Genomic DNA, 26507 nt, shown 5'->3' with positions numbered 1-26507 from the left:
ATGTGGATAACTGTGTTTTCAAAAAGAAACACCCATGATTACACACAGAAAAAAGACAAGACATGTTGACCAGGGTCTCAGAATCACCAAAAAAAATCAATTCAGCTTAAAAAGAGGCATCATCTCACAGGATATTTGTAATGATGGAATACTGCTTTTTGCTATATATTTACACTTGCACCTCTCACACCAGAATGGAGTGTTGCCCTCAGGCCGAGTACTGAAGCAGCGCTGGCATCGGCTGATCAGCTATCAGCTGTTTCATCCATGCTCATTATCACTGTCTCATTGATGCATCTTCTGGTCGGCTATCAGCTGAGTAGTAACATCCAATCACATTCAAGTGTACTAGGCAGCTTTCACAACCTTACAATACTTTTATTTTGCTGATACCTTCATGCCAACACTGCCTGCAGAGTCAACTCCCTCCACCACCCCAAATCCCTCCAAAATGTGCTAAGCTTTGGGTATTGTTGACTCTACTAGGATCTAATGTTCATGTACATAAACAGGTTTCACTGACTCTGTACTACAGTGTGTTATGTAATTTGTTCTCCCAGCATAATTCTCAACACTGCTCAGATTCCTTTAAAGTTCCCTAAAGGGACAGAGCATTTTCTGCAGAATTGAACTCTATAACCATTTGCAGTGAATTCCTCGACTTAAATGTTTCTGACTGAAATAGCAGATTCATGTTAGAGGAAGCTTGTCTGAACTCTCAACTCCTTTACCAAACAGTCTGTACATTGTGGTGGGGGAGACAACTGCATTTAGAGGTAATGAGAGGAGCTGATGTGATTGGCCATGACTGATACCAGCCCCTAACACATCCACTGCTAATGTAAACTGATTTCTCCTACCATTTTAAAGTGTGTGCAATAGGTGTGTGATTCAGATCATCAACATTTTTCCTAAAAGCCCTATGTGTAACTCATGACCTCAAAATCTCAGATCTATGGGCTTCACATTCTAACACCTCTCCTAGCATTAGCTACATTATGCTGCATCCTGTTTGGTGTCAGAGCTTGTTACGTGCCGGCTGTGGTGTGCTCTGTCTACTGGCCGTCTGAGGGAGTTTCACACTGCTTGTAAGAAAAAGCAGCACACGCAGGTGATAAGCTGACTGATTGTTCACAGCTGTGCCTTTCTATCTTTTCTATCTATCAGAGCAGTGTGCATAGTGTGGGCAGGCTTACTTTCTGTTTTGCTTGTTCTTCCACTTTCTTGTCAAACCATCGCCCTGAGGAGGAGCTCAATGTGTTCGCAGATGGGGTAAAATACAGTGCGAAATGGCAAGTTAGAGGAGAGAAGAAGAAAAGGAGGAAAGGAGAGACAGAGTTGTAGGACGGTGGAAAACAGGGTGAGAAAATGAGATTGGAATAGATATTTACAGTGGCATGAAGGAAGAAAAAAGATTGGGGTGGAACAATAAAGAATCATATGAGCAGGGGAGAAAATGAGTAGCCTATCAGCGAAAACAGGCGTGGAAATGGGAAGGGTGGTTGGGGGCTGGGTGCTTAATGCCATCTCAACAACCATCTGTTAGCGTGCTATGGTTGGCACGGGGACTGCTGCCTACAACCGTGTCATGCTTGTTTGTCAAGGCAAGACTCACAGTGTTACAGAACCCCATCATTTTTAGCTCTGCCTTTTTTCAATCTCTCGCTGACCCAAATTGTTGTGCTGGAAGAAGTTTCCTTTCGGAAATGACACAATGATGTATTGTCCACTACTTAAAGATCTGTGGCAAGCAACACACATACTGAAACTCTCAGGCTGTAAGCTGTATCCCAAAGTAATGATGAGCCTTATTTAGAGGCAAAAACCTGTAAAATCTTTACACTCGCACATAATCAATATGAATGACACCGCGGTGCATAAAGCCTTCCCAGGGTTGTTCCTGCTCTAATGGTCTTAAGAGTTATAGATCCCAACTTGAGTCTTGCTCTCCATAAGGGGCAGTTGACTTCTGTTAAGCCTTATCAAATCAGGCAATATATGAAGCCAGGCCACTTTTGGCACAGTAGTAAGACTGATTGATTTGAGCTTTGAGTGGATAAGGCTTTTTCATCCCTTCCCCTCTCCAAGCCTCAGTCCATCCTCATTTCCCTCTCATATGCTGCATCCTATGGGGTCTGCTGAATAATAAAATGCAATATTGTGTTATCCGTTGCCTCAAGTGTGCCTCTAAAAAATGTATTATTAACAAAGAGGCATTGTGATGTCAGGTTTGAGTTTAACTAAAAACGTAATCTTTAGGAGCCTTACAGTAGATGTGTGAATGGATGTTTGTGTGCATGTCAGGCTCACCATCCAGTACAGTCTGACAACGTATTTCCCATAGTTGTTGTAGAGCGGCTCATGACCTTTCACCACCTTACACAGCGAGTAGATGTGCTCCCAAGGTCTCCAAGCATCTTGTTCTGTAAATGTGCTGTTATGCAGCGTCCAAACAATATAGATCTCACTGATGATCCACCTCATCAGCTTGATCAAAGATGGAGGAGAGAAGGGGGAGAAAATGAATCATGAGTTTAACAACTATCAATCAATGTATTGGACGAATCATCAATTATCTGATCTATCATTCACAAAAGCAATAGTGCATTGCATTACCCCAGTCTAATTTATTTCTGTCAGTAAAACGTTACCCTGTCTGACATATGAATTACACTAAGTGCTGATTGATACTGGTCATAGAAAAGTAGAAAACAACAGTTGAAAACTAACCTCACTGCAAAACAGATGATCATTGGGGGAGATTAGGTCAAAGGCTGTTTGGTTTTCAACAACGGTGAGACCCTACAGTAAAATAAAGCAGATCATTGTATTCATTGTAGGCATAAATTAATACATGCACATGAGAATTTTAGCACCTTCACAGCCAGATGACTGACAGACAAACGTTATGCACTCAGGTTGTTATATAGTGTGTGGTAGCATCTGTACATAGCAGTATTATTCAGTATAATAACACAGTGATCAACCAGCTTTAGAATATTGCTGTCATGCCTCACCTGTTTAAAATAGACATGAATATTTAACCTACTTAATACTTCTCTACTCATCCCAGGTCTTAAACTGGTCTAACCTTGCCATGATACTCCCAAGACTGTGTCTGCGATGAATATTTCACAACAAAGTTAATAGACTCTACAGTGTTACTAATTAAAAATGAGTTAATGGGTCAGGTGATGGTGAGAGAGATCAGGGGATCTCACCTCAAGGGAGGTTGAGTTTTCTCCCATTGTCACAGCAACTCTAAGTAAGAACCAAATTTTGAATTAATTCCGTCAATAAGACTGGTATAGACTGATGAAGAGAGTTTCACAGTAGAGCTGTTGCCTGCATCTGCACAGCTGATCGCTTTTGTGATTATCCTGTATTCCTCTTGTATGAAATTAATGAAATGCTTCTGACATCTTTAGTGGAAAGGCAGCTTGTGACCTGGCAAGGACTAATTCAAAAAGCAGGAAGCTTCCAGTAATTGCTCAATACTGCACTGAGCGACGGATAACACAAAAGTGGAGTGATGCAATTAAAACTTCATTGGAGGCGACTAGAGAGCAGATTTCCTTAACTACATGTCACACTGTGTGGCAAAGAAATGCACTTGTTGATGCAACCAACAGTTAATTAACAATAAATCTATATTTTTGATAAGGAGATGAATGCTTTAGTCTTTGCAAGTCCATGTTTTTGAACAGCTATATAGTGTGGTATACTATAACAGTCCAAGCATAAACCATTTTTATCAATTTTACAGTGCCATGGAATAACTGTCATTGTTGTAGACAGGTAGAAATTTGGCATGTACAGTACTACCACAGAAACCATATCATTAACATAGAAGCATACTTTGTTGACAATAAACTCTGTAGGACGCTTCCAGGAGTGCACTTTCAAAGATGGAGGCAGGGGAATTTTTCCCTCAGGATCTTCAAAAAATGGCTGCAGACAAAAGCAAACAAAGTGAATGTGACATACAGAAACAGAGATCAACATAATGCCAAAATTAGTCAGTCAGTTGTAAAGTGGATTTGAAGCATTTTTTCCATTTATCAATATATTGTACAGTATACGTTGCTGATGCAAATTTCATTATTTTATACTCCAGATTTACAGCATTGTGACTCTTGCTCGTCTTTCCATCTTCAGCTCCTTTACTTGAGTCCCATTTCTCCTTGTTGACTTCTGCATCATTCCACTCAGGCCAATTGGGGAATCTGCATCTCCAGACACCTCCTAGGCTCTCAGAGGAAGTGGCTACTAGCGACGCTGCTCTGAAATAATGACACATAACTCTTCATTTCTTTATTTGTTCTTGGCTTCCCTTTTGTCAATATTTAGCAACAAAATTAGACAGCTCAGTACCAAAGATTCAGTAAAGAGTAAACGCACCAAATCCCTGTTTACCCTCTCATAGTGGAAGTGATATTAGCTCTTAATGGCTGAATGTTTTCACCATAATGATCACAGACTGGGTTATTTTTTACACACTTGCCGTATGACTTAAAGCAAAACAGACAGACAGATTGCTAGATAACGTTAGATAGATACAGTAGATAGATATAGATAACTTAGTAACGTTACATATATGTATTTACGTACATAACCGAATTAAACCAATCACAGTTAAAATATGATGTTCTGTCACGATTAGCAAGCTTCCTAAATGCTAACGTTCACTAACGCTAGCTTAGTTTATTTTGATAATACGTTGCTAACTTTAATGCTAACTAAAACTGGCCTTAATTTACGCTAATTGCTAAAATTAGCTAACCAAACTCACTCCGTCTGTCGGTCGGATAAAGATACTTTACTGGAGGAGGACTCCTTTTTCTTGGGTTGTGTCTTGGACATTGCACTTGGTTTAAATCAAATCTGAAAGCTAATTGACCAAGAACAAGTTAGGTAGCGTTAGCCTGCCCGGGAGGAGCTGCATTTGTTTGGTTTGGTCTGCTCTTGAGAGTTTACTCGTTGCGAAGCAACGGACCTATAATGTGGGTGGGGTCTCGAGCTTAGTGGAGGGATGGACATATTTTCCTTTACAATACATATAATATATATATTGCAATATCCAATAATACCACCACAAAATATAGCCTCAAAATGCGGTGCAGATTTATATCAAAACCTTTCTGGAACCATCTTAATAAAAATTGTAACGTAATTTTCCTGAAGGCCCAATGTGTAATGTGTGTAACTCATGACCTCAAAATGTGCCTCAAGTGTGTCACCATGTGATGCACACATGGTTCATACTTTTAAACTGCACAAGACTCATAAAAATACACTGAGATGAAAAGCAATACACCAATATGCTGTCAAGGTCCATTGTTTGAAATGCTTATACACCACACTGGCAGCCTATTGCATTCATGCTTTGGAACAGTTATGTGAGTGGAAGAGCACAAGCTGTAGTGGTGATGACTATCACACACTGTTTCTTACTCTCTCTCTCTCTCTCTCTCACACACACACACACACACACACACACACACACACACACACACACAAATTATTAAAGACAACCCCCAAAAAGTAAAACAAAAAAAAATAACGTTCAGGAGGCTCAAAACAAGAACTGTGTCTACTTTGCAACATTAGGGGGTTAAATAATACGACAGGAGAGTGAAAAATAATACATAATTTCTTGTGATTCCATGTCTTTTATGTAGATTTAATTTAGGAGCTTATGGCTTTACAAGGTCTCATTCACAATTTGTTGAGATGTACATGATTCATAAAAAAAACATCCCGAAACACGTGTGATGTTTTGAATATGCAGAAAGTTTTGAACAATACAAGAGAATAATTTCCTTTACATAAATAAAGACATTTGCACCATCTGTTGTCTATTGTCACTCTGTAGTGTTGCTGCAGCAAACATGCTATACAGCATGGCAATACCAGCGTGCTCCCACTTTAGATCTAAGTCCCAAGAACCTGAAATCACCTGCACCAGGCATTTTTGCTTGTGCAGTATGCTAATAAGAAATGTGTTCATTTGAGTATAATCCCAGCTCAGATGGCTTGAACCCAGACATATTTGTGCCAGTAAAAAACAATTCATTTTATAATCTGAAACATTTGCTTAGGACAATGAACCATAAAATCCACACAGGGAAACAAAATGTTTCATACATTTAAATAAATTAGATTACACTAAAGAGGCAGTTTAATCACTAATAGACCACACAAATATGTTAAAATGTTTATTCTATTTTGGTCTTTTAGATTTGAAGTATTTTAACAAGAAAATATAATCTCAACTAAAAAAAATTTTTTTAAATCCTTCTTACTTTTACACAGTAGTCTAAAGAACAGTTGTAACCACAAACATGAGTGTGCTGAAAATAATTATTGTCATTTACATCCATCCATGTTAACTAAAGAAATACTTGAACAATGAAGGGTCTTGTTTCACAGATAAATGTTGAATGACAAGGATACTGAGAGAGAATAGACCAAAGTGACAGAAATTAAGAAGCTACAGGCAGTTTTAAAATCTCTGCTTAGTTGGCACCCCTCCCTAGGCGTTGTATAGTCCAGAGCTTCAGAGGCTGTCAGGGCAACAGGAGGAGCAGAAGGGTTCAAGTGTGGAGGGCTGGGTGGGGTTCATAGTTGGTGGTTGAATACACAATCAGGGAAATATGGAGTGAGACAAACACAATAATAAAGATGTCGTGGTTTAGAGGTGTGGGACAAAAAAGGAAACAGCCTGATAGAGGCAGTGACAACATTTGCAACATCAAGATAAAATTGGGCTTTTATTCTGGCCTAGGGAAAACTACAATGAGAAAATTGGATATGCAGGACAAACGGGCATCACTGCAGAGAGGAGAAGATCCTGAAGCTTTGAAGACTCAATAATTCATATTCCTCAGAGAGGTTGCAGGAGAGGGCTGAGAGCCACAGGCTGGGTCCTCGGGTTGGACCCTGCCAAAGGGAGGCGGATGGCTAATACGAATGGATTGATTGTCAACAGCAGCCTGACTTGCTCTCAGCAGCCACAGTCTCCTGGTCCAGTTTGATCCGGTCTCCATTACTCTCCTCATATGGCAAACCTTTGTCGTTAGCCAAGATATTCTCTACCAGGAAACGTGCTGCCTCGTCCACGTTGATGTTGTCCTAGGATAAGATCAAAACAGTATGTCATAGTGGTGATAAGACACTTATTAAATAAACATAATTGCACAAAATATTGCACATTAACACAGTGACAATTAAGACACTACTCCATTGCCTTGCCAAGGTACATTTAATAGGATGGTCTTTATGCAGCTTTTCAGACTTGGTTTAGACGTCCACTAAACCCATTTTTATGAGCCAGCCTGTTAAAGCTGGGAGACAGAGATCTGAGATCAGCACAGACAAGGTAAAAACCACCATTTGCTTTTGTCCTTCACACTGTGGCCAAAAGCTGTCATCCGGTGGGTTGAAGACGTATTGAATATTAATGGTCTTTCTCCAGGCTCTATAATAAGAAAGAGGCATGTGCATCTTGGGTAAAGGCAAAGAGAGTTTTTTTTTTTTTTTTACTGAGGTATATTATTAAAAAAATGCTGTGGAAAAGAAAATAGAGATCCAAAAGTCTTTAAGCTTATTATGTTAAAAAATAATTACAAATCTTGCAAGGAGCAATGTGGTATATTATTTGCAAAACATGTACTGTTCAAATCTGTGAGTTAATTGGAAGTGCATGTGAATACTATCAAGTACTGTCTACATCACTTAAACTTTTATAACTTTTCAATTTTACAATTTTTCAAAAAGTGGGACGAGAGAAAGTTGACAGCCCCTCAGCATTAGGCCAAGTGACCTACCTCAGCCACAAACTTCTTAAAACTTGATGAAAATAATGCATATCTATAATCCATCATGATTATTGTGCATATTGTATGACCTGAAGGAATGTGTTTTGTCACTTCAAACTGAAAGAACGTTTGGTACTCATTGACAGAATTCCAGGTTGTTAGCGTGACAGGCACACAAAACAGCAACACAGAGGAAATGGCCAGAAAGGCTTTGCACACATCACACCCACACACTTCACATGACACACCACGTGACATAGCTGCAGGGCCTTAGGTTATTTGGAATGATTTAACAAAGTTTACTCCGGCTGCAAAAAGTAGAAAAGATGGTTACGGTTTAAAATGCAGAAGTATGTGTTTGAAAACGTCTTTTGGGTCATTGACTTTATCTTAGAAGGATAAGGCTGAGTTTGAAAACGGCACAACTGTGACAGGAACAGAAGGTAAGGGAAACATTTAACTTGCTGTGCTCATCAGACACAACTGCATCTTTCAAAGGAAGTGATTCATCACTGAACATGAAGTGGCACATGCAGACTGCAGGCAGCCTTTTGTTTGTGTCTGCCTCATGCTCTCACTCTGTTACCTACTGAATAATCTCATATTATAGCATTGACAGTTTGCACTTTATCACAAAAAACAAGCCTCACAACACAGACTAACAGCTGCGGAAAGTAAGTCAGAAGATTTACTCAAGTGCTGCTGTGCAATTTGTTGGTACTTGAAACCACATTTCAAAGGGAAAATGTGTACTTTTTACTCCATTACATTTGTTTTAAAGCTAGAGTTACTACTTAACATGGATTTAAGCTTACGTGGAGGCTCTACGCAGAGCTTTCGCCATAGCCTACGTAAGTGGACTGAAGTTTATACTTGTGCGTTGGTGTCTGCGTCGATCTCTTTAAGAGAATAGCAGGGCCGGCATGTGTGTGCGTGTGTAGTGTGTGTAGAGCGAGTGAGAGAGTGACGAGGGTTAGCTTCCGACTCTAGAAGCATAGCGGGAGAAACAAAGTGTCTCCCCTGTGCTTTCTGACCACGGTCAGAAATCTGTAGCAGGAAAAGTTAACCCTCTCCTTGATTTCATGTTGTTTATGGAGAAGGAGAACCAGAAAATGAGTAGGGGGAAATGCAACGCTACCAAGCAACAGCCAAGCGGACCAATCAGGTGTTGCGGTCTGCGTCGCCGTGACGTGTAGTTACATTTTTTGAGAGGTGCACGTCAGGCTATGGCGTAGGGTCTGTGTACCCACGTACGTACCCACGGCGTCAATTTAACACAGAAGTATAAATTGGCATTTACTTTTCAGATTTAACATATAAAACATACAATGTGAAAATGTGATGCATTTTTATAGATTAAACTACCCAACAGTATATCAAAGTACTGCTTTGCATTAAATGAATTATGATCTCATAATATAATAATATAACACTGTACTCTGCGTACATTTTGTTGCCAATACTTTTGTACTTTTTATTAGATAAAATGCTGCATGCAGGACTTTTACTTGCAAAGGAGCAAGTGTTATATTGCTACTCTTCAGTTAATAATCTGAAAACTTCTTCCATCACTGCAGACTAAACAGATATATTTTAGTCCTACATTTACAAATGTATTGCTTAAAGTGCTCATATTATGCTCATTTTCAGGTTCATAATTGTATTTAGAGGTTCTACCAGAATAGGTTTACATGGTTTAATTTTCAGAAAACACCATATTTTTGTCATCCTGCACATTGCTGCAGCTCCTCTTTTCACCCTGTGTGTTGAGCTCTCTGTTTTAGCTACAGAGTGAGGCATCACACTTCTGTACCATCTTTGTTGGGAGTCCACATGCGCTAGGGCTGGGTATCGTTCTAAAACCTTCAATACTGGTACCGATACCAATACCGTAAATTCGATACCGGTTCCTGAACGATTGATACCAATTTATAAAATCCATTTTAACAAAAAGAAATTACAACATTATGGATGCATAACATAATGTTTTTCCTGCGTGCCTCTACTACATGTAACGTTGGACAGCTAATCAGCAGGATTATTAGATCTTTGTAGAAGCATGCTGCATTCTTACTGGCTCACTGACGCTGACGAGATTTACTCCTTAGGTATTGAAATTTGGAATTGAATGACGAGGCATTTTTCAATACTCGATACTAAAGGAGGCAGTTTGGTCGGTGCCTAAAAAGTATTAAATTCGTTACCCAGCCCTAACATGCGCAGTACCTAGGTAAGGACTACTAGCCAGTCAGAAGCAGAGTATGAGGGCGTGCCACCCTAGCAGCTAGGCGAGCATTATAACGTGTGTTACAAAATGACGCACGTTCATCACGGAAGTAAAGGCTGGACTACAATAGAGCTGTTTGTTTTCTGTTGGAGATGGTAAGTAGTGTAAACACACAAACCCAGTAACCAGAGTTGAGGAGAAACACCACCGAACATTATCTTTCAGAGCCCTGCCGCTATAACCCACACAGCCTGCAACATCAATCAACGTCGATACCATACGGCACCAGCTGTCCAACAAATCTTTTCACTGGCTGGAAAGATAAATGTCCATAAATGTTGTGCATGAATGGCAAAGACAGCAGGATAAAAAAAATAAAATAAAATTCAACCTGTCTCATTTGTACAATATAAAAAACCAACTTCAGTCATTTGGCAAAGCTTTAAAGATTTTTCGTCTCAATTTTATACCAATTATCTACAATCTGTTTAACAAAAAACAATTACAAATCGTAACTATTTCACAATTGCCACAGGCTAACCAGTGTGATTACACCATTCAGAAGGGGCTTGGAAGATTTCCTGTCATGAGAAGTGAAGAAGCCACGGCAAAATGTCTTCACAATAAAAGTCCAGTGGCTCCTCTTATTTTGACTTGGCTGTGTGAGCATTTTGAAACTCTTATCACATCTGAGTTGCTGCAAACTCAAGTCATGTTCATGCGTAAAATAAGATTTGAAGACATTACTAGTCATGTTTGGACTCTTTACCTTTAAAGGAAATATGTATCCCCAGTATGCAACATATTTCAGCCAGCATTAATATGAGCCCTAACTTTGGTAGTTTTATGCTGCTCAAGAGAGTAACCATGAGTAAAACATAAAGAAACATCAAAGAGAGTATTTATGAAAAAAAAGCCTGTTAACAGATATAAATAGTAATGTATGTTAAAGAGCATGGATCTATTTTACGCATATGTGCAACTAATAGCTTATACTTCTAATGTATTGATCTCTCACCTTAGCTGAGGTTTCAAACCAGCCCAGAAAGCCAGTCTCTTTGCAGAAATTGTCCATTAGGGATGTGTTGTTGGAGCTCTCTTTCTTCTGGTCACATTTATTGGCGAGCAGCACTGAGGGGATGGGGTTGCCATTAGCCAGCTTCACCTTGCTGTCCAGGTCATGCTTCCACTTGGACACTGCCTCAAATGTGGAGCCCCTTGTCACATCGAACACCACGAATGCCCCCACAGCCTCTTTGTAGTACACCCGCGTCATGTTCCCAAATCGTTCCTGACCTGGGGGGATAGGAAGAGAGTTTATTTGAATTGCATTTTTACAAAGCAGCTAAAAGCTAGATGAGTAACAGGGTGTGGGGATTGTGAACGATTTAAAACATGTGGTGATAATTCCCTCAAAAGCAGAACATCCAAACCAAAATACCAAAACATTATCTTAAGGATGAAACCAAATGTCTGGCTCTGATTGTGTTAAATGGCGAACTGTGAGTATTTCATTCTCATATCTTCCTCAATTTCTTCTCCGGGAACCATCACCTTATCGTGGTGGAGAGGTTTGTGTGTCCCTATGAACCTGAGGGCTGTGTTGTCTGGAGCTTTGTGCTCCTGGTAGGGTCTCCCAAGGCAAAGTGGTCTCAGGTGAGGGGCCAGACAAAGAATGGTTCAAAAATCCTATGAAAAATCGAGGAAGGGATGAAGTGACCCTGCCCGGAGGAAGCCCGGAGCCCCCGTCTGGAGCCAGGCCCAGATGGAGGGCTCGTCAGCGAGCGTCTGGTGGCCGGGTTTGCCACGGAGCCCGGTCGGGCACAGCCCGAAAAAGCTACGTGGCGGTCATCCCTCCATCCCATGGGCCCACCACCTGTGGGAGGAACCAGAGTGGTTGTTTGTTGTTGGACTTCTGTGCTAGTCATGGATTGTCTATAACGAACACCATGTTCGAACATAGGGATGCTCATAAGTGTACTTGGTACCAGAGCACCCTAGGCCAAAGGTCAATGATCGATTTTATAATCGTTTCATCTGATCTGAGGCCATATGTTTTGGACACTCGGGTGAAGAGAGGGGCGGAGCTGTCAACCGATCACCATCTGGTGGTGAGTTGGGTCAGGGGGTGGGGGAAGACTCTGGACAGACCTGGTAAGCCCAAACGGGTAGTGCGGGTAAATTAGGAACATCTGGAGGAGGCCCCTGTCCGACAGACTTTCAACTCACACCTCCGGCGGAGCTTTTCGTGCATCCCTGTGGAGGCTGGGGGCATTGAACCCGAGTGGACAATGTTCAAAGTTTCCATTGCTGAAGCTGCGGTGAGGAGCTGTGGTCTTAGGGTCTTGGGTGCCTCAAGGGGCGGTAACCCACGAACACCGTGGTGGACACCGGTGGTCAGGGAAGCCGTTCGACTGAAGAAGGAGTCTTTCCGGGATATGTTATCCCAGACGACTCCGGAGGCAGTTGCAAGGCACCGAAGGGGCCCGAAGGGCTGCAGCCGTGAAAGAGGCAAAGCAGCGTGTGTGGGAGAAGTTCGGAGAAGACATGGAGAAGGACTTTCGGTCGGCACCAAGGTACTTCTGGAAAACCGTTCGCCACCTCAGGAGGGGGAAGCGGGGAACCATCCAAGCTGTGTACAGTAAGGATGGGGACGCTGTTGACCTCAACTGAGGAGGTAATAGAGGCGGTGGAAGGAGCACTTTGAGGAACTCCTAAATCCGACTAATACGCCCTCTATGGTAGAGGCAGAGCTGGAGGATGAGGGGGGGATTGGCATCAATTTCCCTGGTGGAGGTTGCTGAGGTAGTTAAACAACTCCACAGTGGCAAAGCCCCAGGAATTGATGAGATCCGTCCAGAAATGCTTAAAGCTCTGGGTGTGGAGGGGTTGTCTTGGTTGACACGCCTCTTCAACATTGCGTGGAAGTCTGGGACGGTGCCTAAGGAGTGGCAGACCGGGGTGGTGGTTCCCCCTTTTTTAAAAAGGGGGGACCAGAGGGTGTGTGCCAATTACAGGGGTATCACACTTCTCAGCCTCCCGGTAAAGTCTACTCCAAGGTGCTGGAAAGGAGGGTTCGGTCGATAGTCGAATCTCAGGGTGAAGAGGAACAATGCGGATTCCGTCCTGGTCGTGGAACAACGGACCAGATCTTTACTCTCGCAAGGATCCTGGAGGGAGCCTGGGAGTATGCCCAACCAGTCTACATGTGTTTTGTGGATCTGGAGAAGGCGTATGACCGGGTGCCCCGGGAGATACTGTGGGAGGTGCTGCGGGAGTACGGGGTGAGGGGGGTCCCTTCTCAGGGCCATCCAATCTCTGTACGACCAAAGCGAGAGCTGTGTCCGGGTTCTCGGCAGTAAGTCAGACTCGTTTCAGGTGAGAGTTGGCCTCCGCCAGGGCTGCGCTTTGTCACCAATCCTGTTTGTAGTATTTATGGACAGGATATCGAGGCGTAGTCAGGGGTGGAGAGGGGTTGCAGTTCGGTGGGCTGGGGATCTCATCGCTGCTTTTTGCAGATGATGTGGTCCTGATGGCATCATCGGCCTGTGACCTTCAGCACTCACTGGATCGGTTCGCAGCCGAGTGTGAAGCGGCTGGGATGAGGATCAGCACCTCTAAATCGGAGGCCATGGTTCTCAGCAGGAAACCGATGGAGTGCCTTCTCCAGGTAGGGAATGAGTCCTTACCCCAAGTGAAGGAGTTCAAGTACCTTGGGGTCTTGTTCGCGAGTGAGGGGACAATGGAGCGGGAGATTGGTCGGAGAATCGGCACAGCAGGTGCGGTATTACATTCAATTTATCGCACCGTTGTGACGAAAAGAGAGCTGAGCCAGAAGGCAAAGCTCTCAATCTACCGGTCAGTTTTTGTTCCTACCCTCACCTATGGTCATGAAGGCTGGGTCATGACCGATTTACCTAATCTGCACAGAGAATGGCACAAGTAATCTGTCATAATAACAAGCCCTTTCTCTGAAGTCATTCTCTGAGAAAATCTAAGATCATATTTTACAAAGGCAAAGCAAGGGGAATTACCAGCAGGATATTTGGTGTCACTGTCAATCTGAGAAGGTCTCTTAAACACAACTGGACTGTTTTATACTTCTCTTAAATCTACTAATTGTATTCACATCACACCAACTGCTTAAAGATGAAGGATTTTTTTTTAGATGCCGCCGTATCATGACTACAGATAGGTGTATGGTTTAATTATTATAGTCATAACTAATTTAAATTTCCATTGGAATTTTCATACTTTAATTAGAACATTTAAAATGAAACCTTTAAGAGGAAACAGACAATAATGTGGTGAGAAAAAGATTCCAAGAACAGCGCTCTAACATACCTTCCAGTTTTGCCCGCATCACCGAGTGTTCACTGAGGCTTGCAGCACAGTGCCTCATTGGGGGGGCTGTGATCAGCAGTTCAACTGGCAAAAGGTATCTTTCTATCATTAAACCTTCCTTTGTATTTGTTCAGCCCTTATGCTTTTTTGCTGGTCATGGTAAATAGCAACAGTGACTGCCTCCAACTTTTACCACTCTATTTTTGTCTTATAGTGTTCCTCGGAGGAAAAACATATCCTAAATTTAAACGAGGCGATATTCTACGTTTTCCTATTCCATGAAAAGACCACAACCAACAATCTTCTCTCGATACTTTCAGGCTTCCCCTGCCTGTGTTGCTCTCAGCCCATAAGCCGACTTGCTCCTTCTTCTGGTCCTTAGAAACAGACCACAAATATAAACTTTTCATTCATTTCAGAAGACTAAATAATTACCTTAAACAGCTGGGCACTGTAGTTTTTGGTAAACATTACTCAAATAGGAGTAAAGTGGAAGTGTGGATTCATGTCAAGTGGATTTATTGGGACCTTTTTTACAGCTGTGAATGGATACACATTTGGTGCACTAACGAGTATTTACAGAATTGTTGGGCTAGTGAGTATTTACAGCAGCAAGAGTTTGTGGGATCGATTTTAAATAAATGCACATTGCCCAAGTTCATTATAATGAAGAAAAATTTCACATTGTGTTGGTGTATGGCACAGGAAAGAAGCTTATATCAGGCTTTGGCTATACAGAAAATACTTGGTTTTGGTCGTTTCATGTGATTTGTTGATAATAATAAAAAATACAGAGTATCGCAAGACTTATCCTGTAACCACTGGGATACACAGATTAGTTGGTTCCTCAAACTGCAACCAGAACAGATTAGTTGGTAACTAAAAAACAGGCATTTTGACTGGGCTGATGCGCACTCTTTTACTGGATCCCGGGACAGTTAGGTGTGTTGACGCTGCCTGCAGCTAGAGGAACTGACTACAAGCATGAACAGGCTAAAGCTGTGATCATAATCTGTGTCTTAGACAGTTTGGGTTGCAAATGCAAAATAAAAAACATCTTTAGGCAGAAAGTTGTAGAGAATCTTTGAAAGATTTCATCGTTTTTCTGCCCGGAGCTCATGGTTTCAATAAAATCTATATGTTTCAGACCATTCAGAGATAGAACTCTTTATCCACATACAACAAAAGCAGTCTTACATTAAAAGTAAAATGGAGGATTATACTGGTTTTACCCTCTTACACATGATCTTGTGTAAGCTTCCACATATGGTTCCCGTTTTTGAGCTTTTGTGTGCAGTCAGTTATTTTGTATGACCACTCTCCATCCTAAACCTTCACAAAATGCAGATTTTCCAAGTATAACTAAAAATATAGGTCCCTTTTAGATTTCTGATGTGAACACACACATAGCAGCATTAAAAAAACCATCTATAAATCAGATTAAGTTGTCTAAATTTGTGACATCAGATTGGGTTTAGATTTTTGCTCACTTATTTGCATTGGATCACATATAAACTGTAATGCACCTGCTCACATAACTTAGATTAATCTCTGCAAAGTTTACAGGGCAAGTGTAATTGTACAGTGTGTTAGACAGTTAACCTCCACTAGAGCTGAGTTACAAAATAGAAAATGAACCAAGAACAGGATTGAGGAACTGTGAGCACAGCTTCTCCCAGCATACTTTCACTTTACTGTGGGTACTTACCCAACCACGCAAGGTACTGGAGTGGCGTGGCGCAGTGCGGGTGTGAGCGAGAGAGTGAATACACTGTGGGGCCCATAGCCCTGGCGGTAATTGCTCATAATTGAGAGTCTAATTTTAGCTGATATAACCCCAGGTGAATTCACCAGAGACACGACACAGTGGGATAAAGAGCCAATAGACTGAAATACGGCTTTCATTTCCAGGTCTTGTAGAGCTCATACATCCAGCCGAGTGGAAGCAGAGGCAGTGTACAGAAAGAAATTATGACTTAATCATTTTTCAAGGCACGTGTCTTCTTCCTATTGCAGGGTCTGACTGAGTCCAACATTTATTGACCACAGAGGCAAAGAATACAGTATACCATGTTTTATTCAGCTCAATGAAATTGTGTCAGAGCAACAAGGACAGGTGAGTAGACCCATTATTATGTACCGACTTTCATAACATACTAAAAACGACTATTTTATGTCCTGGAACTGAGAACAAACTGTTCCACTGAAGAGGCCATGACAGCGTGTCATTGTCTACAGCACACACTTCACTTTTATGACGTTTAGTCCTTATTGCTAGGTCGATGTGCAAGCACAGCCAGTCTGGGGGTGTTAACCTCACTCCTCCTGGGAGAGAACCCGCTAGGTGGAAAAGACTTGTGTGGGGTGATTATATCAATCAACAATACCGATGACATTGCAGTTGCACACATGCACATACACGCACACTCACACATACATACCTGATTGTTGCATGGTGTAATGAGTTATTTGGGGTATCGATATGGTGGTTCTGCGCAGAAGTCATTAACATTAAATGACAGCAAATCCTATGATGCCTGACATTTAGAGTGGCCTAAGTAAGTCCTAATATACATTCAGCTGCATTTACTAAACCCAGTCCTTTTGCTTATGAACAACACAATGAGCACATTCTACATTACAGTCCTGATGTTCTCCGCGTGCATCTTGTTGTTGACATCATCATTTCACAATAATTTCCTAAAACATCTGGGCAATGCAGTTTTTAGCAATCAATACTCAAATAGAAGTAAACAATACATGTGTTGGGGACTATTTTTAGAAGTGGATTTGGACCACTAGTAATTATTTAATAGATAACAGCAGCACAGTAAATGTGGAATTTACTGAAAATAAAACTACAGTGCCTATATTCATCGAAATCTAATGAACAGGCTGAACCTAGTGCAATGTTGTGTATAATTTCCCACAGCCTGTAGGTGGCATCTTCAAAGGTCTTGTTTTTGACCAACAGTCCAGAACCCCAAGAATATTCAGTTTACTATCATGTATGACAAAGAAAAGCATCAAATCCTCACATTTAAGAAGCTGGAACCAGCAAGCCAAACATGGGGATTCAATGAAGCAATCTACATTTAAATAAAAGGACAAATAAAATCATAGTAAAAGCATTAATGACTGTCATATGCTGCTAACCCAATGAGCAGAAAACACAGGAATGGAATGAGCTGAACAATAGAGTATTTACTCACTGAATGCCACAGAGGAGCATGAGACTGCAGAAGAGAACAAAGACATGTGCTGCTGCCTCAAACGCTCAAAATGCCTACAAACTAAAAAGAAATGTGTCTGAATCTGTCTGTAAAGCGAGACCGTGAACTACTGTGGAATTCCAAAGGCTTTAACTGAGGACATTTCAGTTCAATCTACCACACCGATGAACACTGCTGCAAGACCTAAAGTACGGTTAGGTGATTCTAGATATGAACACGTGAAATCTTCAGAAATCTGCAGTTACAGAACTACTTGATTAAAAAGATACAGTTTAGTTACAGCCACTGTATCATGTCTGTTTGTGTGGGAGAAACAGAAATAAAAGTCTCATCATTATCCATAGCCCTAGCAACCCCAGTTTCCTCTACGGTCGTACATATTGCTATCCTGTGGGTGGGTTACCATAGAAACTGTCCAAGCCAGACACGGCAGTAGCAACAGCAGCAGTCTCCGTCTGTTGTTAGGAGGCAACTGGCTGTGAAACTTCCCCCTACGCCCTCCCAACAACTAAAATAACAAAGACAACACAGGGTCCAGTCATTAAGGTAGTCTTCAGCACAAGCTTTAAAGGAGAGACTTATGGCGTTATATATGTGCCTCATTCCTGAGCGAGTAATTGTATGTTTTGAGCACAGAGAACTAGATTTAGCAAGCACATTACATTGCAATTTGAACAGAAATTAACACTCTAACACAATAATTTAGTCTGAGTAAACAAAAACCTATTCCGTGCTTAATAAATGTATTTGCACGTCTTTCTCTGCGCGCAGGTAGGCGCTGCTGCACTCCGGTCATGTCTCCCTCGCGCTCAACCTCTTCACTCTGCGCGCTCAACTCTAGACACACTCGCTCAAATTTTCACAGAGTTACAAGGGTGCCACAAAACCAACCAATCGGATAATCAAAGGTCAATTCTGATTGGCTGTTCGTCTCCAATTAGATCGTAAGTAGCAGGAAACACATATCTACAGGGAAACAGTCTTTGACACAACACCTGCAGTGATTCCCCAGCAAGGGCTATTTTTGCTGTAGCCAGTGGGTACTTGGAAAGATTGTGGAGCAGCTTAACTAATCAAAATAATAATTGAAGTGATGATTTATTTAAAACAATATATCAGCTAAAACAACTCAACACAGATGTTTAAACATATAGCGAAGTAATCAATGGTAGAAATAAATAGCTAAAAGTAGGCCTACTGACTCAACAGTTCAAATAATTAGCTAAAAGTAATGGATGACTGTTGAAACATTAACCACACTACAAGTAGTAGGCCTAGCTAGTAGAATTTCTGACCAAACCAACCTAAATGTTTACAGTTCAATTGCATGAAAATGTAAGAATATTCACTTTAATATGATAAATAGTGAACACCAAATAGAACACATTGGGAATTGATAGGGCGGGGTATGTGAGTTAATATGACAGGGCTGTGGGGGAACCTCAGACCAGAAAGGTTGGAAAGCACTGATCTACAGTATTTTACATTATTGACCGACCGGTATATTACAGACATGCCTTAATAGTTATGTTAATCACAATACCGTTGTGTTTGAATTACAATAACATATCTACGTGTGTGACTAACGTCAACCTTCACAAGCAATCTAACATTAGCCCAGCATGGATAAAGACTATGCATCCAACATGTCATCCGAACACACCTAAAATGTCACAATACAGCCACTTGTAAGAAGTTTGTAATACTGGTTACATAGTTATCGTGTTTTATTAAACTTAATTCGGTTTGCCAAGGCTATATTTTATTGGCTTGCAAAGTAGCTATCCGTTGCTAATGCTAACGTTAGCTAATTTATGTCAAAAAGCAGTAGCTAACTAACGTTACTGCCAAGATATGGTTTCATTTTAAAGACATTTAAAAAATAAATAAGGATATACTATGCACAGTGCAAACACATGTCAACACTTGACGAGTCTTACAACACCTCTCTGGTCTCCAGTGAAACCATATCTTGGCAGAAGTTAGCTAACGTTTCTGCTTTTTGAGATAAATTAGCATTAGCAACGGACAGCTCCTTCGCAAGCTAATATATCAACATAATTCAGGGGTATACGTGCAGTTTAGTGTCCAAATTCACCATACAATGTCCTTAAGTAATTATGAACCTGCTAAACTACCTGTGCTATCCTAACCCTTCCCCTACCCCTAACCTTAACCTGTCTCAAATAAGACCCTCATCATTTGGGACACTCAGTTTTTGTGACACTAAACTGCATGTAAGCCAAATTCAGGTTAATAAAATACAGTAATGTAACCAAAGTATTAAAAACTACTTACATGTGGCTATAGTGTGACATGTAGGTAGGCCTACTGCTGTTCAGTCTCGCATTGCGAGACCTAACTTAGCTACAGTGCTGCGAGGCCTGTTCAGATGACATGTCGGCTGCTGTGTGCCAAATTAGCTAGATTGCTTGTGAAGGATGAGTCAAACTAATGTTAGTCACACAAGGAGATGTGAGTCAAACAAAACAATGGCATTATAGTACACACAAATATTAAGACATTTCTGTGATATAAGTCAATAATACAAAATACTGACCGAAATGTGTTTTAATCCAGTAACGTTAGTCGAACAGTTCCACTGTAGTCAGTATTTGCTGTACCAGTATGCTGACCAACAGGTGTTGACTGAAAAAGATTGTTCCTCCTAGATTTTTGTTTCCTGCTACTTGCAATCTAATTGGAGACGAAGAGCCAATCAGAATTGACCTTCAATTCTCCAATTGGTTGGTTTTGTGGCACACTTATAATGCTGTGAAAATTTGAGCGAGTGTGTCCAGAGTTGAGCGCGCAGAGTGAAGAGGTTGAGAGCGAGGGAGACATGACCGGAGCTCAGCAGCGTCTACCTGTGCGCAGAGAAAGACATGCAAATACATTTATTGAGCACGCAATAGGTTTTTGTTTACTCAAACTAAATTCTCTTTTGCAAGTGTTAATTTCTGTTCAAATTGCAATGTAATGTGCTTGCAAAATATAGTTCTCTGTGCTCAAAACATACAATTACTCGCTTGGGAATGAGGCACATATATAACGGCATAGAGACTGAACAACACATGACTGGTATGTTCAAATTCCATTGAGCAGCATGTGAGAAGATACTTACAGCTTACTACGGCTTTTAGCACTGAACAGAGTCTGAATTGAGGGAAAATCCGCAACCTTTAAGTGGTATGACTCGTTTCCCTTCACCTTCCACTCAAGGGTTGGTGGGGGCTGATCAACATAAAGCCTTGGCACAAGGTTGCAGGGATTTAGCTCAAAATACTCATATTTGTTGTAGAATAAGAACATGTGACCCATTTAAACTATTCATCTACCGAGATTCTTTGGAGAATCTGTGTAACAATCAAGAACAGGAAAGGAAAACATTTTTGGTCTTAATCACTATTGGTGCCAAAAACGTGCACACATAAACCAAGACTACTACTAACAAGCTACAATGCACAAGACACATACATTAGCAGATAATGACAGAGCCGATGATCAACTTACAACCGCGACATTGTCAGAGTAAAGTGGAGCGACCAAGAAAATCTATTGCAAAGACTTACTTTAAACGCGGGGAAAATTAAAGAGATAAAATAGGAGCTTCTTAATGGACATCATTGGTGTCAAGCACAAGGCACCTTGTCCTTGTTACATTTATTGCTCCTTCAACTGTGGTGCCGTCTGTCACATTGTGTGCTTCAAAAGGTTAAATAAAATTATAAATTTTTTATAAGTATATTAAATAATATACTATTTAATATAAGTATATTATTTAATATTTAGAATTCAATTTAATTAACAGATAATGAAATCTATTACTCATCAATTACTTTCTGCTCTTTCCCTTATCTTTTGGTTTGTGACCTTCTTGTTATAGGTTATGGCCTTAGTGTGGACAGGATTTTCAGAAGCCGAAAAAGGTAAATGTATTCAGTATTCCACACAAAAGGTCTTGTTAGACAAAATTCTGAAATAGTTGAAAGTTTTGACTACTGGTGGAAAATGGCAGTGTTCGAGTACGAAAGACAGTTTTTTAATGCAAGTGTCAGGGGTCATGTATCCTGTTAATGTGCGACCTCCTGCTCCTACAGGAATGTTTGGTCCTACAAGGTGCAGGCTTTTTTTACAGTATGCTATGGTGGTAATCTTCCTGTCCAATGGCTAAGACAAATCCAGGAGAGAGTAGCAATTCTGGGTAAAGGGGGTGGGAGAGCTACAAGCTTCACGCTGACTTCCATAGTGCCCCCATCTCGTACAAGCCTCTGATTACTATCATTCCTCCCAGAATGTAATCATTAGGAGGGTTGGTAAAAGACAACGCAACTCTGAAGTTGCTCTTGCTTAGTGTTGCCAATAAGATAATTCCTCTTCCTTTTCTGCCCGATAAAATGGCTTAATGGCTGGTCTTAATGACTTCGCAAATATACCTCCAGCTTTTGCTCTTTTACACCCATGTTTCGTTACTTATTTTATCCTCAGAGCCTTGTTGTAGGTGTGAATAATTAGGTTTTAGTATCTGTGTACCTCAAACTTTCTTTCTGGTCGCAGTTTGTGTGCACTTTCTGTTTATCCATATGTGTAAACGTGTTCCCTTTGTCTCAATGGATGATATCAGTCTGTCTAAATGTGTGTGTGTGTGTGTGTGTGTGTGTTTTATTTAGCCTCAAAAGATTCTGTGACCGAGTGCTGTCTGGCTGTGACAGGCAGACGGCCTTCCCTGGCACTCAGTCACAGATGCCCCTGCACACCGAGCTTGTGCTGCCAGGGCCCAAGTAACAGTGGGGGAATGTACGCCACACTGCCAATCACCACACACACCCCCCCCAACTGTCCACACTCTGTCACTGCTGTAAGCAATGGAATAAATATAAAAACAGCAGTCTTGTTCTGACCTGATCTGTCTCAGCGTGTGAGGTTTGTTTGATTGACGGAGAGGATAAACCTGCACAACCATGGTGGCGTTCAAAAGTATGAATAGAACATATCTAGAGGCAGCGTTAATCATTTTTCTTTCAACTGTATAAAAAATATTTAAAAAGGATAGGTTCACATTTTCAAGTCTGTCTAAACACAGTACTCACATGCCCACATGTATATACAGTATGGGCAGTTTTGTTTAAAGACAGACTTGAAAATATGTAATCATAACCTTTAATCAGACCTTACATACTGTATGTACACAATGGATATGACCTATAGCAGCTGACTTTTTAACATATAATCAAAATCTCACAGACTACTCGGGCAATAAAACATTTTATGGCAAGGCCAGATAGGAATGCTATAACTACCACTTCAGGCCTAGACTATCTGAACAGCATGTAGGCCAACTAGAAAACAATCCCTATTCTCTGTGCTGCATGTGGTGCTAAATCACTTGCACATGGTGACTTTAAACTGTCTTGAATATTTTGGAAACAAGCTGGAAACAAAATGAGAGCTTGGTAACTATGTTAGCAGGTTAAATAGCCTGCAACCTAACTGTATTACAGTAGCAAGAGATTTAGAGTGACCGGCTGAAACTATTAGTTTGATAGAACATTTTGATAATCAATTATTTTTTTAGTAAATCTGCCAAGTTTTCTTGCAGGTTCTCAAATGTGAATATTTGCTTGTTTTCTTGGTCTCTTATGATAAACTGAATACTTTGAGGTTTTGGACTCAGGGTCAGACAAAACAACCACTTTAAATACATTAACTTCAGGTTTTGGGATGTTGTGATGACCATTCTTTACTATTTTCTGACATATAATAGACCTAACAATTAATCAATTACTTGAGGTCATCCTCTGCAGATTATTAAAAATGAAATAAAAATGATTTACACACAGACAAACCTTAAGCCACACTCCTCTATTCGAATGCCACCTTCTCAGAGAATGATTAACAACTCCTATTACACACACACACAAAAAAAACATAAAAATATCCACTGTAAATGTGCCTTATGTGTTACAGTATACAGTATGTGACCAAGCAATTTCACAACCCCTAATGTGAGATTTATTTTTGCCCATGAAGATACTCCAGATGCAACACGAAAAGATAAAGGCTAATGGGACATCACAGACACACCTCCCTCCTGCTGATTGAACTGTAGAGAGACTCTGTCAGCTTGGTTAACATACAAGTTCTATATGTTTTGCTGGTTTGTCTCACTTCCTGTCCACCTGTCCTTCCCAGCATGTCATTCTCTGACTCCTCTGTTTGCAGTGCGATATATTTTTGTGCCAGGGAGATGAACAAACCCTGAGTTTGAGTAGAACCGCCTGCATGTGTGATTTCTCTCTCGGCTTGCTTACTCAAGCTGCTGGAATGCACAAGTTGCTGTGTGTTCCATGTTTAGAAAGTCTGAGGAAGAATGTACTGAAGTTTACTCAAATCCTCTCATAAATACAAAGATAGCATGGGACAGGGACATTTGAAGAATATTACAGTGACATTGCAACATGAACAACAGCATGAAATAAAGATAAGGGCCAGTTAAGTCACTTAGTAAACATGTTTAATCCCTAGAGAAAATATTACAAGAATATTATGGTGAGTTGCATGGAGGGGGGCAGCGCTCAGTCGATAATAACAACGTGACCTACATTCCACTGACAATTATGCTCTGCCATGATCATAAAGTGGAAAAAACAAAGAGCAGACATGATCAACCGGTCTTTTCTGCTGGAAATTCATACCCTGCTTCTTTGAGCTCGTGTGAATTTTACATATTGTCCATACACTGAGTATGGGTATTTCTGGTTGAAAACTGTGTCCATGATTAAATCTAGGCTACAATTCCATCATGAAATGAAAGTATCTCTCTAAACTCTTGAGCAAGCAATCTGTGAAAGTGAAACCTCCCCGTCGCACACACACACACACACACACACACACACACACACACACACACACACACACACACGTTGAGCTTGACATCCATTGACAATAAAACCATCTGAATTAGTTTTGTAACACCAAATATCGCGCTATTACAGTGAATGCGCGTGTGCTTACCTGCGATATCCCACAGTTGTAACCTAACCAGAGTTTTGCTGTCCCAGTTGATAACTTTAAGTGCAAAGTCGACCCCGATCGTCGCCCTGTAGTGCTGCGAGAAAAGCTGGTGCACGTAGCGTTTGATGATGCTGGTTTTCCCGACGCCTAATTCTCCGATGACCAGCACTTTGAACAAGTACTCCTTACACTCAAACACCGAGCCCCCGGCCATGCTGAGACTGACACTGACAAAATTTCTCTGAAGTCAGACAGCTTCTGCTTTCTCGTTCATGTAGGCTTCCTGCGAGGACTGGCCTGGTCAGAGGGCTAAGGGCCAGATGCAACAGAAATTACATTTCTCTCCCCCCCTTTCTAATTCTCCTGGCCCTCCTCCTGCTGCCGCAACCACCTGATAAGTCATAGGACCCGGAAATGTACAAAAAAGAAAAAAAAATGCTCAAGCTTCCCGAAGCTTCCTCGTGCTGCTGCGGTTTTAAAATGAGCTCAGAAAAACTTAGCCCATTCAACTGATGAAAACGTGGAAGTGAAATAACAATCAAGTAGAAGGGGACTTAAAACGTTGTAACTTTGCTTGAGATGCCTTAAAAACCTCATCTAATCAGGGATCCTGATTGTTACCACACTGTTTTGGAAACATTGGTTTTAACTAATGTTAAGCTTGGCAAGTTGTAGGATTTTTGCACTCGAACCTAATGACAACCAGTTTTTCTGGCTATTGTAGGCAGTAATCAGTCTTGTTAATATAAATAGCTTTTATTTTACAGCATTGTTCATCTTTCCCAAAACATAAAGGCCTAGTTCACTCTAGATTCGACAGTGTTAAACAGGTGGCTCCTTTGTATATTTTACATTGGTTAAAATCATTTAGCAACTTACACTATAATAGACTAAAAACATTTGGAAATACAATACAATTGCACTATGTACTGTATAGTCATGTACTTTAAAATAATTTGCATTCTTATAGATAAAGAACTAAGGAACTTAACTTCAAGTAAACTACTTAAGTTTATAATGCAAGATTGAAGCAAAATTGAAACATGTATAATCTCATTACAAGAAGCAACTAATTATTGGTTACTTTTACAACTGAATATTTTCAAGAGGATACAGTTGACTCAAGTTAGCTTAAATGTTACTCAAAAACCAAACACACTGCTCCGACAAGTTTCTGAGCACAGTTTCAAAATGTATAAACTCTTTTTTTCTGTTGACATTCTAAATATATAAACATTTATCAGTATTACAAACATACCACCTGTGTGAAAAACAAGAGATGGCTTAACAGTATTACAAACTTTGAGAACTTGTACAAGTACTGTGTTTTCATTACAATGACACAGCAAACTCAGAAAACATGAGAAATATCAACACGGCATTGGAAAGCAAAAGTAGTTCTTTTATCACATCCCATGCTCATGAAACTTGTTCTCAGGGTTATGATCAAGTGGAAGCTGAGTTAACAACATCGCCATCATCTACAATCACACTAACCTGTATCAGCTGCATTATAAAAACTGAAAGCAGGGATGTAGGTTGATAACAACTTTGATTGGCACATTATATCCATATTATATATCATACAGCGCAAGTCTTCAGCAGAAACTCAGTTTAGTGATAATATTTTTGTGCACACCTCATAACACGTAAAAGTAATATTCAATAAACTTACGATGAGGTCAGATGAGAAAAAGCTGAGGTGAAATCAATTATTGAAAAAAGGCGAATAGTTTTTCGATGCAGCTGCGACTGCTACAGACATGAACAGACCTGTACATGTGCAGGAGAGAGAAGCAGAGCTAATCAAAACTGGTATGAAATGCACTTGAGCTTAGAGCCAGTTGGACTCTGGATGTATCTTACAGT

General features: G+C 40.7%; 2 protein-coding genes across 3 annotated transcripts in view; both read right to left on the bottom strand.

The window, feature by feature from the left end:
* The window catches only part of adgb (androglobin), a 41405-nt gene extending 35841 nt beyond the window's left edge, over positions 1-5564 (bottom strand). Inside the window, exons 1-5 of one of the 2 annotated variants that reach the window (XM_078274043.1) lie at positions 4793-5564; positions 4124-4283; positions 3859-3951; positions 2731-2802; positions 2311-2487 (exon numbers count right to left, since the gene is read on the bottom strand). In XM_078274043.1, coding sequence (XP_078130169.1) covers positions 2311-2487; positions 2731-2802; positions 3859-3951; positions 4124-4283; positions 4793-4863 — 573 coding nt within the window. In that variant the 5' untranslated portion in view covers positions 4864-5564. Of the gene's footprint in view, positions 1-1196; positions 1419-2310; positions 2488-2730; positions 2803-3858; positions 3952-4123; positions 4284-4792 lie in introns of those variants that run through there. The other variant, XM_078274044.1, reaches the window with a different exon arrangement.
* Positions 5565-5667: 103 nt separating this feature from the next.
* Positions 5668-25047, bottom strand: rab32a (RAB32a, member RAS oncogene family). The gene is made up of 3 exons (XM_078274045.1): positions 24639-25047; positions 11066-11343; positions 5668-7134 (listed from the first exon to the last, which is right to left on the bottom strand). The coding sequence occupies exons 1-3, from the start codon at positions 24850-24852 to the stop codon at positions 6985-6987; spliced, it is 642 nt and encodes a 213-aa protein (XP_078130171.1). The 5' UTR covers positions 24853-25047; the 3' UTR covers positions 5668-6984.
* Between the last annotated feature and the right edge of the window lie 1460 nt (positions 25048-26507).

Source organism: Sander vitreus, chromosome 18 (assembly GCF_031162955.1).
Source record: "Sander vitreus isolate 19-12246 chromosome 18, sanVit1, whole genome shotgun sequence".
Classification (NCBI taxonomy): Eukaryota; Metazoa; Chordata; class Actinopteri; order Perciformes; family Percidae; genus Sander; species Sander vitreus.
The sequence above is the reverse complement of the archived record's forward strand: the minus strand, read 5'-3'. Positions and strand labels throughout refer to the sequence as shown.